The sequence below is a fragment of the Dermacentor andersoni genome, chromosome 6 (genome assembly GCF_023375885.2).
Source record: "Dermacentor andersoni chromosome 6, qqDerAnde1_hic_scaffold, whole genome shotgun sequence".
NCBI lineage: Eukaryota > Metazoa > Arthropoda > Arachnida > Ixodida > Ixodidae > Dermacentor > Dermacentor andersoni.
This window is the reverse complement of record NC_092819.1, coordinates 9,571,791-9,585,011: the sequence shown is the minus strand read 5'-3', so window position 1 is coordinate 9,585,011 and position 13,221 is coordinate 9,571,791. Positions and strand designations below refer to the sequence as shown.

At 45.9% G+C, this 13,221-nt stretch overlaps 1 protein-coding gene across 4 annotated transcripts in view; it reads left to right on the top strand.

Moving 5' to 3' along the window:
- ScsbetaG (Succinyl-coenzyme A synthetase beta subunit, GDP-forming) overlaps window positions 1-13,221 on the top strand; it is a 54,897-nt gene that overhangs the window by 36,001 nt on the left and 5,675 nt on the right. For 3 of the 4 annotated variants that reach the window (XR_008610318.2, XR_008610317.2, XM_050170395.3), the window contains exon 11: window positions 10,662-10,799. Coding sequence is in view for 2 of the 4 variants with exons in the window: in XM_050170395.3 (XP_050026352.1) it covers window positions 10,662-10,774 (113 nt within the window). In the remaining 2 variants the exon portion in view is untranslated. Of the gene's footprint in view, window positions 1-10,661; window positions 10,800-13,221 lie in introns of those variants that run through there. The other variant, XM_072288629.1, reaches the window with a different exon arrangement.

Genomic DNA, 13,221 nt, shown 5'->3' with positions numbered 1-13,221 from the left:
ACAATTTTGGTCTGGCTGCTCTCTGGAAGTTCTCTGGTTAGCAGACTGAAAGAGGCGTTGAGCGCTCGCTGCCATCTTTGTGGGGACTTGACAAACTGCAATGCGGGTGCTTGAGAACTTTACCTCGCTCAGCCAACTGGCTACAGTCATTTTCAGATTTCCTTACTTTTAGAGTTATCTTAAGTTCTAATGCACTGTTCTGCATTGCAAGGCAGTATGCCAGGAGAGGTGGTGAACTATTTGAAGCTTTTGTGTGTATGTGTGTTTGTGTGTGTGCGCGTCCCGTGAAGACTTCTTCCCGGCCGTGAACGGCCCACTGCTCTCTCATGTGTGCATGTTATCTGCATTGTGTTCCATGCAAATTGTAGACGCTCATTCACGCACATTGCGGTGCATTGTCGGTTCATCTTTCTCTGGTGGTGTTCTTTTTCACATACGGTATCTCGCATATATATATATATATATATATATATATATGCGGTAATATCTCCTTTTTCTGCAGTTAGTGAAGGCGTCGCAGTTAGCCAGTGTTCGCTACCTTTCTTCGTCGTATGTTTGGTTGGCAGTTCGAAACCAATGTTTACTAGGCTGTTGATGTTAAGAATGCACTGGTTGAGTAATAGGCACACGTACATTAGCATATTGCTGCTTTCATGATCGCGACCAATATTGTTTTTGGTGCGAAACTTTTCGCTGGTCACAGGCGGTGTGCATTTTCATGCGCCATCCACATCCCCGGCTCCTTAGGGTCAGGAGAGAAGCACAGTCAGCTGAAACAAACTTTCTGAAATCAAAGCCCAAGCAGGTCGGCACGAAATTTTATGCGTATAAGACGTACCCGATATCCTGCTTTTTCATGTCTTGTCAAGTGATGACACAGTGCCAACTCATCAATGTCACGTGGTAGGAGACACAATCGCTGCGAGCAGGCATCCTCGAGCGATCGCTTTCGGGGATACATTCACTTACGTGTGATTTTGCATCTTGGCATAGGATGCATCAGAGGCCGTCTGTTACGCTGTGCGAAGTTAGGCTGGCTCAATGCACGTCCTGTGCCAATTCATGCACAACCTCGCGAAAGTGATTGCATCCCTGAATGCAACCATATATTTTCGAGTTGGCAATGCATAAATGGGCCGACTACGCTGGGCGCTGCCGTGCTGGTATCATGTTTACATTCATCCCGCGGCCAGCTGTCCTGGCATTTGATTTTGCAAACTTCGGGCATCTTTGATTTGTCTTGGGATCCCAGCCCACATGACTTTCAGCCGCCCACATGACCAAACTTTCATTACATCGATCCTGAAATTAACCTTTGCCGGATAATTTGAACTTGGCTTCTCATCATGTATGCATCCAACTGCTAATGGTGACCACAGTGGTGACTGCAATAGTAGTAGCGTCCATCTTGGTGGCGCTTAGGGTAAAGTGAATGCAATGAACACACGTCATCTCCTGTCGAAAATGGTTACTTTCAGCCTGCCCTAGGAAGATTTAAGCAATAATGGTAGCTCACAACTTAATTTATTACTGTATTTACCCGATTATAACACGTGCATTTTTGTACAAGAAAATTCATCAAGAAATTGCTTGCGTGGTGCAATCCGATATGAAACCAAAACCTAAATCGCATTCGTGGCATTCGCAACAGCCTGCCTTCATAGCCAGCCTAACCAGCATCATTGCCATCGCAAGATGGCTGCCATGGATGATGACACAACGAGTTCTCGTATAGCGTGACGTCACACCGCTTTCTGTCTGATTACGAAAGTACATTCAAATGATAGGTTAATTTACATGTTAAGTGTTCTTGGCGTTCCAGAGAACTATACATGCTTCGCAGGACAAACTCGCGAATTGGTTAGTCTAGTCATGGCCACCATCCCATTTGTGATTGTTGTAGAGTGCTTTGATAAGTGTGAAATATCAAATGTGCTATGGGATCGTACGGAGGACAAAATGTTGTGGCTCTTCATAGACAGCGGTAAAGTGCTGTCTGAGAGCGATGACAATGGACGTTAAGTTAATACATTTTCATTCTGTGAAGGTAAAGTTAGCTGGTTTTGCCTTTTTATCATTGCCACAACCAGAGGCATGCTAAGTTTTTATTGCTCAAATGATCGAGTGCCCCTTTAGTTTCTACTTTGGCTGGGGGCTCTATTGTCATTTTTACATTAGTTTTCTACTTTGAAACCATAAAAAATCAAGGCGTCTTCGATTGTGGACGTATCAGAAACGGGGTGAATACTGTCAAATGAATCAGTTGTGTGTTTTGTTTTTTTCTGCGCCTTGTTTAATTCAACCTGTCAGATAATTCGACGAAGTTCATCGGACCCGTCAGGGTCGAATTAATGGAAGTAAACTACAGGCGTTCGCCTCTCACTGGATATAGCATGAAGATATATGCAATGCATCGAACCTCAACGAAACGCAAGCATAGTTTTGCAAAGGCATTAATATGATTGTGCATTATCATACACGAATTTACCAGAACGCAGGCTAATGAGGCAAGACCAGAATAATGTGGCAATTCCGATAGGGTGAGGATGAAGTTAACAAAACCCAGGCTATTCAACCAGCTTCCACTTTTCTCTAAAACTAGCCTGCACATGAACCCTTGGCAGTCGCGCACAGTGTTTTGGAGAACATGGGGCACAATTCAAGGCATATTTATGGTTTTGGTGCAGCTCGGCTACAGTTGAACTAGAACATACGGGCAGTGCACTCTGCATCTTATCACACATGTCGCACAAAGTGCTGCTCGTAGCAGGCGGCGTTGTTGCTAACTATTGAATGCATCTAGCAACTGTAGCTCTACATGTGGCCTGTCTGTAGCGCATGTCCGGTCAGATGCCAGATGCGTGTTTCACACTGGCCGTGCTTCAACGTGCAATGCACTTCACTGCGATGCACCTTCAGTAGAGACGGACTACAGTGCTGCCACGACTGGGCACACAAAATGCGTCAGGTGGAGAGCCATGGTCACACCTCTGAAAAAAAGGTTCTAGTACACTCTAGCTCAGTGATTCAAGTTCCAAACGCAGCGGTATATAACTGCTGCACTGACTTGCACCGAGAGCGGTCCTTTTCGTCATGCTGCTCCAAAATGGCATTTTAGTGGAAAATTACGCCAAGCTTGCACCAAATAAGCATAAGAGCTATCTCACTAGTAAAGTTGAAACTGAAACCTAAAAGGCACTATCATCATCATAACAAAATGAACCGAGCAGTGATAGCCACGAATAGAGCCGATGCTATTGCTCCTCCACGTTGAAGTAGGACTACAACAGGAGGGAGCATCACGTGACGATCTTGAAGCCTACTCATAAAAATGAAGGAAGTAGGCCCTAGTCATATGCTAGACAAGCAGCACATTCTAGTCAGCTTGCTTTGGTTGCATCTGCTGCAGGGGTTTCGGAATAGGCAACCATGGTAGGCATGACAAACGCGCACGCCCAAGATAGTACACGGGCACATACCACGCAGTATGGGCCTATGTAGTGAGGAAGGAGCTCTTCAGAAAAGCCCACATGTTAGGAGGGGGTCCAAAGTAGCACGAGGGCACCCGGAGGAAAACGTTTGTCGCGATGTTGCTTGTCGTAAAAGCGCTTCTGATTGCCTTGGGAAGCAGCAAGTCTACTATGCGCTATCTGCCATGCGTAATCAACTCGGGCAATGGCGTTGCGTGCATATTGACTGGTTGAAGTTGCAGGGGAAGGGAGAAATGTGCACCGGTAAAGTTGGCTCATGTCTGAAGAAAAGGTAAAAGGGAGAGTATCCAGCAATGTCGTGGTGGGAGGAATTATATGCGAACGTCAAGTATGGCAATGCAAGGTACCAATCATTGTGGTCAGCCAACACGTACATGAAAAGCATACCTGTTAAGGTCCGATTCAAGCGCTCGGTGAGACCGTTCGCCTGTGGATGGTACGACGTGATCTTGTTCTGCATGGAGCAGCAGCGCAGGATATCGTTGATGACTTTCAACAGGAAGATATGGCCTTGGTCAGTCAGCAATGGATGTGGGGCACCATGTACTAAAATTATGTCATGGAGGAGAAAGTCCGTCACGTCTGCAGCACAGCTGGTTGCGAGCACTCGTATCATTGCGTAGCGCGTCACATAATCAGTAGCGACCGCAACCAATTTGTTTCCTGAAGATGATGTAGGAAAGGGTCTGGGAGGGTCCAAACTGACACGGAAGAAGGGCTTGGGTGGGACGTTGACGAGCTGAAGATACACAACGGGAAGTGTAGATGGTTTCTTTCGCCATTGACAGAGCTCGCATGCACTGACATAACGCTGCACTGAGCGAGTTGGGCCAGGCCAATAGAAGCGACGGCGCATGCGGCCATGTGTGTGAGTAACACCAAGGTGGCCGGTGGTTGGGGCGTCATGAAGCTCACAAAGAACAGTGGAGTGCAGGTGTGGTGGTATAATTAGAAGAAGATCAGGACAGTCAGAATACACATTACACCAATATAAGGTGCCATACTTCAGGGGGAACATGCGCACAGAGGTGTCGCTAAGAGAGGATTCCAGGCGCTCGATTATTTCTCTTAAGTAGGCATCCTGATGCTGTTCATTGGCGATGTTAAGCATCTAGCTCACGGAAAAGACGAAATCGAGGAATTCAGTGTGCGAAGAGTTATCGTCGGGCACAGGGTAGCGGTACAAACAAGCTGCATTTTTTGCATCCTTTTGCATCTTTGTGCAGGCTGCCTGTCTTGTCTACCACCGTGTAGGTGTACTCCTGCAGGTACAGTGCCCATAGAGCGATTCTGCCTGTAGTATCTTTCAAAGAGGCTAGCCAACACAGGGCATGGTGGTCGGAAACTACTGTGAACGGTTGCAACTGTCCAAGCAAGAGCAAGGCACTCACATTCTATAACTTAGTAATTTCGCTTCGACATGAACAGCAGCTTGCTGGTATAAGTGATAATGCAGTTCGCTCCACGTTGCCATTGGGCCAACCGTAACCCCTCACGTCAGTGGGCACTTCGGTTTCAGCTGATAGGTCGAATTGGGCCAAAATGGGAGGTGTTGTGAGGAGTGTGGTTAACTCTGAGAAAGCCGGGGCTCATGCAGGACCACAGGTAAAAGGGGCGTCTTGTTTCAGAAGATCTGTGAGCAGCTTCGCAATCACTGTAAAATTTTTCACGAACCGGCAAAAATAAAAGCAGAGCCCCACTAAGCTGCGAATATCTTTGGCAGACTTGGGCACAAGGAGGTCTTTCACGGCTCGAATTTTTTCTGGGTCAGGTTGTACGCCCACAGCGTCCACAATATGGCCAAGGATCGTAACTTGGTGATGGCCGAAACGGCACTTTGATGAATTCAGGTGAAGTCCGGCATGGCAGAACACATCAAGAATTTCCAAGAGTCATTCGAGGTGCATATCAAACATAGGTGAAAGCACAATTACTTCATCTAAATAACACAAGCATGTATGCCACTTGAACACATGAAGCATTCGCTCGAATGTGGTTGGGGCATTACATAGACCAAAAGGCATGACCTTGAACTGGTAAACAAAGCCCATCACGAGTTACAAAAGCCGTTTTCTCTTGATCCATTAGATCCACAGCAATCTGCCAAGATCCAGATCGAAGGTTGATAGAAGACAAGTAAGCAGCACTATACAGATCAAGGGCATCATCAATTTGTGGCAATGGTTAAGCGTCTTTCTTTGCAATGTTGTTGAGGTGGCGATAGCCCACACAAGAGTGCCACGATCCATCCTCCTTTTTAACTTAAACAACAGGGGACGCCTAGGGACTGGAGCATGGCTCGATGATGTCCTTCGCAAGCTTCTTGTTGCCTTCCTGCTGGATGGCGCTTCGCTCTGACACAGACATTCGATAGGGGTGTTGGTGAACAAGGCTGGCATTGCCCATATGTATGCAATGGGCGACTATAGAGGTCTGGCCCAGAGGCCGATCACCGAAGCCAAAAATGTCTTGGTACGACTCAAGGATATGTCTTTAAGGGCTTCAATGTGCTCAGGCACAAGGTCATTGGCAATCATGCTGCAAATTTTGCAGCTGCCACAAGTTGTCGGCGTATGAGTGCCCTTCGGAAGACATGTAGCATCCCCTGCAAAAGGTTCTACCTGAAAGTCCTGCAGGACGCAAAGGTGGGCTACAAAAAGCCCCTGTGGAAGTACTTGCTTGATGAAGTCAAAATTCACAAATGGAAGGCAGTTTCTGTTAGCCGTAATGCTCAGCACCATGTAGTGTGCAGCGATACCATGCGAGAGTGGGACCTCGAGTAAGAGGTGTCACATAATAGTCACCATCTGGAACAGCCTGCGAACATGACATTTCAACATATGTCACGGTTTTAGATAGTAGGCGAACAGAATCGCTGTAATGTAAGTAAGATGGAGGAGTTTGGTCACTGGGTTCACAGAGATGTGGTAGTTGAAGGCAGAGGACACCGGCAGAGCAATCATTCCGAGCGGAATTGGTAGAAAGAAAATTAAGTCCAAGTATGAGGTCAAGAGGGCAGTGCGCAAGGACCACAAAAACAACAACCACCTGGTGACCAGCAATGGTAACCCGAGCTGTGCACATCCCAACAACAGCGACTGTTGCACCGTCAGCGACACATACGACTCAAGTCGAGGGAGGTGTAAGGATCTTCTTCATGCAGTGACGCAAACTGGCATTCACTACAGAGGCTCGCGCCCCAGTATCAACTAAAGCTCTGACAGGGATGCCATCGACATGGACTTCAAGTGTTCCGGTAGGCATGTAAGGGTAACAGGTGATTTTGGGTCGAAGTTGACAGTGCAGCTTCAGCTCCAGAAGCTGTGCAGTCTAGTTTTCCATCAGAAAGTGACGGCTAAAGGACAGCAAACGAGAGTGGTGGCGAGTCAGTGAACTAGATGAACGGCAATGTGGCGGAGGCAACTGGGCGTAGCAGGATGCCTGCCTCAGGGACATTACAGTTTTAGTTTCACGTACGTAAAGGCTTTGCATACGTAGAGCTCTTACGTGTGAGCAGTGCACCTGCGCAGAATGCAAAGGGTTTGAGTGAGTCTCACAGACGTACGTGAGACTCAAAAGTTTGCGTGCGTTCCTTGCGCACGTAGAGAGCTCCGTGCAGCGGTCTCAAGAGATCTCGACAAGCGAGAGCATCATTGCAAGATGGCAGCCAAACACGTCGACAAGGTAGCTCCGCACCTTCGTTTTTCTAAAAGCGACTTGGATTTGCTGCGAGACGTAAGGGAGTGCAACCCCTTCGAGGACAACATGCGGTATAGCACTTCTAGGCATTACGAAGCTCCGATCAGCACAAGAACTCACTTTTACGTGCTTTGCGCGCGAATCCAACTCGACTGGCTTGGCTTTGATTTGTCTTGGATGTCAATGGCTACAGCAGTGTTTATACCTGGCGATAGATGGCGATACATGGTCGCTTTTAGCATGCATCGTGTACGTGTGGCTAAAAGCGTTTCAGGTGCAGTGCGTGTATGGTACGTAGAAGAGCTTTCACGTTTGCATGTGTAGTCTCTGCGTACATGTAACTAAAACTGTCTATTGGCTGCAGAGGTTTCGGTGTGACGAGAATAGCGGCGTGCAGTACGGAAGGGACCAGAGTAAGTGGGAAATGGGCTGTGGGCTGTGGCAGTAGCGAGCAGTGTGTCCAGGGGAGGTATTCTGTAAGAGTCCACCTAGTGGACTGACCATTTCGGCCGTTCCTGATAGGCTAGGGCCGCTCGTCTCCCCCTCCCTCGTACAGCTGCATCCAATCAGCTGCGGCTGAAATTGACAGTCCACTAGGTGGACTCTTACAGAACCCCCAGCTCGGCTGCAGCAAAAACAGATAGGCTCATTTATTATCAGCTGTTTTCCATTCTGACAGGTTCCTGGAACAACAAAAGGTGTACGGTGTGTGACGAGGCCTGGCCGTGGAAACTAGGGCGGTGTTGGGAGTGTTCATGGTACAGACAGTAGAGAGGAGGCCAAGGTTCACAAATTCCTGGCGAACAACAGCCTGGATCAGTTGAACGGCAGTTGTCGAGGTCTCGGATACTGTGGGTTTACAAGCTAGATATGTAGCCTTGAGTTCTATAATTTGTTTGAATTATTTTATTAAATCGGGAAGTTCGGGAAATCAAGTAAGGGATTGTTCAGTCCTTCGAAATCTAACATAGTAACATAGTGACACCCAGTATGTACCGCGAAATTGTATTTGCCGCTAACCCACGCCTGTGCGTGCAATAAGTCCGTGAGTGGTGCCAAATGCCGCCGTCCTTAGCGCCATCGGGTACATAAGAACGTTAGCGACTGCCGAGTCCATTGTTCCGTGCATGGGCTTGGCGTTCAGCCTCATCAAAATAAAGCTAGGGTGGCTAGATGTTTTAACACTATAGCGTTAGAGCGCACGCTCGAGGAAAAACCCATCTGCATCAAAATTAGAAATAAATCACAGCTTTTTTACTTATTTATTTCTGCAAAAGCTTCGTTAATTTGGGTTGATGACAACATTGAACCTTATGGGTACTTGCCGGGGAATGGAAGTTTCATTGTTAGGTTGGGAACATCGTAAAATTGGGTTTCGTTAGATTGAGTTTTTGACTGTATTATTATTAAGGCGAAAACCTTAAGTGGCTCATACCCCCGATGGTCTGGAAAGCGGAGCGTGCGTTACAGAATGTGAGCTCGCCTAGCACTCGTGCCACTATCTATCACATGTTCATTGTCATCTTCCACATCTGGCTCCGATGCCGCTGAGCATGCAAAAAAAAAAGGCAATGTTAATTAAAATAGAGTTAATTCAGGCACTCAAACCCACGACCTTTGGTGGTAGTCGAACCCTTGAGCTTATGTGGACGTCAAACCCATAACGTTTGGTGCTAAGGCACGTTTAATATAGAGTTAATTAAGGCACTCGAACCCTTGACCTTTGGTGTTAATTATGGCAAAGTTAATTAAGGCACTCGAACCCACGACCTTTGATGGGAGAAAAGTAATAAGTGGCAACGCATTGTCTCTTGAGCGCATAAGCTTTCACCTTCACCTTCACCCTCTGGCATATGCTAAAGTGACTCAATTTTTAACAGGCAACGATACAGCGCCCACGCGATATTCATAAAGAATCAGGCAGCTGTTCATATTCAGCTTGTTCAGATAAAACGTTTAGCAGATCAAATGAATAACGAAGTCAAGGACAGCTTGGAGAGCTTTATTGAAATGTAGAATTAACTGTGAATTAGGATTAAGTTTGCACTTGTCTTCATCCTCTTATAACAGTAAAATGGAACAGCAAGTATGAAAAAAGAATACTTGCTTTTTAGTACGTATGATACATATTGAATGCAATGTTACAGAAAGTACTATCTTGCACAGTGCTTCCTCTTTGCACCAGAACAGTAAGTTACTGCTCCATAGCATTCTTTTCTTGCTCCAAACATCAAATTTTTCTGCTCTCAACTGCAATTTTTTCTGCTCCAAAGACCAAGTGCCACTTCCATCACTGTAGAAATGTATGTCTGACACTGCACCAAATCAGGTTTTTGTTTGTGCCAAGATCTGTGTCAGAAGGTAGAATGGCTGTTCCACCACTCTAAATGTAGCGCTTTGGTACAGCTGTGGCACCCCTGGACTCCACAACAATCGCAAACGATGTGGTGGCCCACATAGTTGACTAACCACTTTGCTAGTTCATCCTGCAATGCATGAAGTTCTCTGGAATGTCAAAAACATGTAACAGAACTTGTTGCTGCTAGCTTAGGCGATAACTTGCCTTTCAAACTAGCTTTCGTAATTAAAGGCTGAAAGTGGCACATCATCGTCGTTACGCTACACAAGAACTGCTACTTTCACCATCTTGTGATGGCAATGGCAATGATGCTAGCTAGGCTGGCTCTTACGGTAGGCTGTTGTGAATTCTGCAAATGAGGTTTTGGTTTCATATCCAAATGCACCATGCAGGCAATTTTTCAAACAATTCTCCCGGAGAAAAAAAAGTGTGCGAATTACAGTCGGATAAATGCAATAACCATTCATTGTGAGCTTATATTCTTGCTTAAAAATGTTTCTATTGCACATGGAAAATAAGCATCTTTTGCGGGGGTGGGGGGGTGCGATGCATTCACTGTTCCCCGAGTTGCACCAAAACATACACTGCCACTAAAGTGGCCACCAATGGCGTTTGGCACCAACCTAATAACCAGTCAGCTTTAACCTTTTCATCAAAGACCAATTTTAGGATCAAAATAACAAATGTTTGGGCCCATAGAAATGTATGCACTTCAAGCGGGTCCTATGGTTAGGATCAAATTAACCGAAATCTACTGTATCTATGTAATTGTTTGTCGTTAACAAAAGACAACATTGCATCACAAAGAAATCGTAGGCACAACCTATCAAGTTTACTAACTTTTCTTGTGCAAGAACACTCCAAATACAAATAAATACTTGGAAATCTGTGACGCCACATTGATGCACCAAGGCTTTTAGCAAAATTTAGGTATCATACTCTTCAGTAATAGGTAACTAATCTTTTTTCAACCAAATGAATTAAAATAGAGTTTTGAAGGAATTCTTTATCAGGCTGAACTGTTCCTGCTTAGTCTGTTTCCTTTTAGAACACAGAACAACACTTGTGTTTAGGAAGTACATTTGTAAAGCACCTTGAAATCACTCGTGCAGGAACCAATGTTGATGAAGCAAGGAACATCTTGAGTTCCAGTGGGTTGCCAATCACAACCGCTGCAGACCTGGAAGATGCAGCACAGAAAGCTGTAGCCAGCCTCAAAGGTTGATCCACAGTTGCCTTCACTAACCAAGGTAACAGTGCACCTTTCACGTCTTGCACTTGGGTGTTGGATTTTACCAAAACTATGTTGAAGGTAATGCTACTGCATAAGTGTATGATTTGGGCTGGTTGGTTCATGATTTGAGCAAAAACAGCGCAAAATAACGGGGTGTGAGAAAAGGACAGACAGCAGTGCTGACTAACTGTTTATTCTTTCAAGCAGCATATACAGGTATACCACATTGCTTGAAAATTCTGGAGTTTTGCGTGCCAAAACCATGATTTGATTATGAGGCATGCTGTAGCAGGGCACTCCGGGCTAATTTTGACTACCTGAGGTTCTTAATGTGCACTCAATGCACAGTACATGCAGGGTGTCCAGCAACCGGGAATTCTCAGGAAATTTGCGCTTCTATCAGGGAAAATCGGCAGTAATTTTATTGAAAGGGAATGAAGTCGCGGTAATGCTGGCGCGAGTAACAGAGGAATCGTAACGAATCGTTTTTGACGCCGTGTCGTCCGCTGGAGGAGTTGCCAGTGTACAGTCAACGACCGATGTTCCGGATGCACAACAATTCGGACGGCTTCGCGGCACCACTTCGTACCCCATAGAGTCAGTGCATAAGAACGTTTGAAATTTCGGACACAAAAACCCTTCGCCGTCCGATTTTCCGGACATTTTGCCATGACCGCAGGTCCGAAACGGCATTAACCAAAGCCACCACCGCCGCCATCTTAATACCCATGCCACATGGGCGCAGAAAATGACATTAACTTGCTAATGCCTTAAACTTTAATGCCATTCGTGGGGTGCCACATGGACATGCTTAGTGGCATTAAAGCTTAATGCCATTCACAACGTAGTGCGTTCTCGTAACTCACTTGGCCATCAAATGCGTACTCTTGTTCCTAGTGTCTCCACATTCTGACGAGACTAAATGAATTCTTAGTGAAGAACAATTAATATATTCTTCACTTTCTTTTAAAAAGAGCTCTTTCTTTCATGGTGTAGTGCGTTCTTACAATTATTACTACTCACTTGGCCGTTAAATGTGTACTCTCATTTCCAATGTCCTCGCCGTGGCCGTGGTGACCACATTCTGACGATATTAAGCAAACTTGTAGATAAAAACAACTAATATGTTCTTCACATTTTTTAAAAGGAGCTCTTTATTTTCGTAGAGATCAGCAGCTGTGTCTTCCGCTACACATGGCCACAGCACTAATCGTGAGCGCGTTAGCAAGAAAAAGCTGTTTGATTGCACGGCGGCAACTCCTTGCCTTTTTGGCCTGATACTTCGACTTAGTTGACAATGTTTGGCTCAACGAAGCACATACACCACAACAAACTGGAGCACACAGTGAAATTCTTCAGGATCGCTGCTTGAAAGCTTTGAAGCTGCGAGTGCCATTTTTCCAATTTTAATGCTTTGGCTACGCTATGGATTGGCCGTCGAGCTAACTTCGGCTTCAAAGACTTTACAGCTAGGTGCAACAATGACAGTTTTGAAGTAAGCTACATAAAATGCGCCTGTTAGTTTCTCATGCCGTTTATTAAACATTTGCTCCCTAGATAACTGTTTTTATTATATTATGATTGGCAAGCAAACTTAACCATTCCACTGCAGCGACCGAAATATAATGGCATTAAGAAACTTAAGGTCTGACACTTTTAATGGCATTAACCTCGCCTATGTGGCATGGGTATAACTCGCCGCCTCGAACCGGCGCTCTCTCACACAGATCCGCTGGCAGCCATAGCCACCACCGCGGGAATGCTAGGCCTAGTTGCTTCAACGTTTGCTGTTAGGCTCCTTGCCATTCGGTGCCGAGTTTTTCATTGAAAGAATTCGCTGTGTCAGCAATGGCACCGATTCCACCTTTGTGGTCCTCGCGATTGGCTTTGAAGCTCTGAAAGCACGGCACGTCACATAATGCCGGTTTCCGAAAGTCAGCTTAGCCTCAGTACAGCAATGTTACATGGTGAAGCATAAGCGTGGAAAGGAGGCAACAGTCACAGGACATAGTATGTATTTCTTAATTATACACACGTGCTTCCGCCATCTCCTGTCACAGTACGAGCACCAATATGCCTAATAAGTGTACTGGCAGGCCTTTAGGCTTTCTCGGATGTGCCTGTGGCAACTTCAGCCCTTAAAGGCAGTAAAAGACATACATTCATTTTTTCGAATGTTTTCGCGGCCCCTAGGAAGTCCGAAAAATCTGATGTCGACCTTACAACTGACCAAGAGGATGCTTCAAATGGTCCGTGGGGTGAACGCATGGCAGAAGGACAAGAATAGAAAGGACTTATGCATTAAGGAATGAGTGGCGAAGGAAACGTGCCACCGCTTCTTTGAAGGAGCTTCAGCTCAAAAAACTAAATGTTGGCCAACCTCGAGATGCGGGTGTCCCTCATCCAAACTAAGATAAACTCTTTAAAGACAACACTGC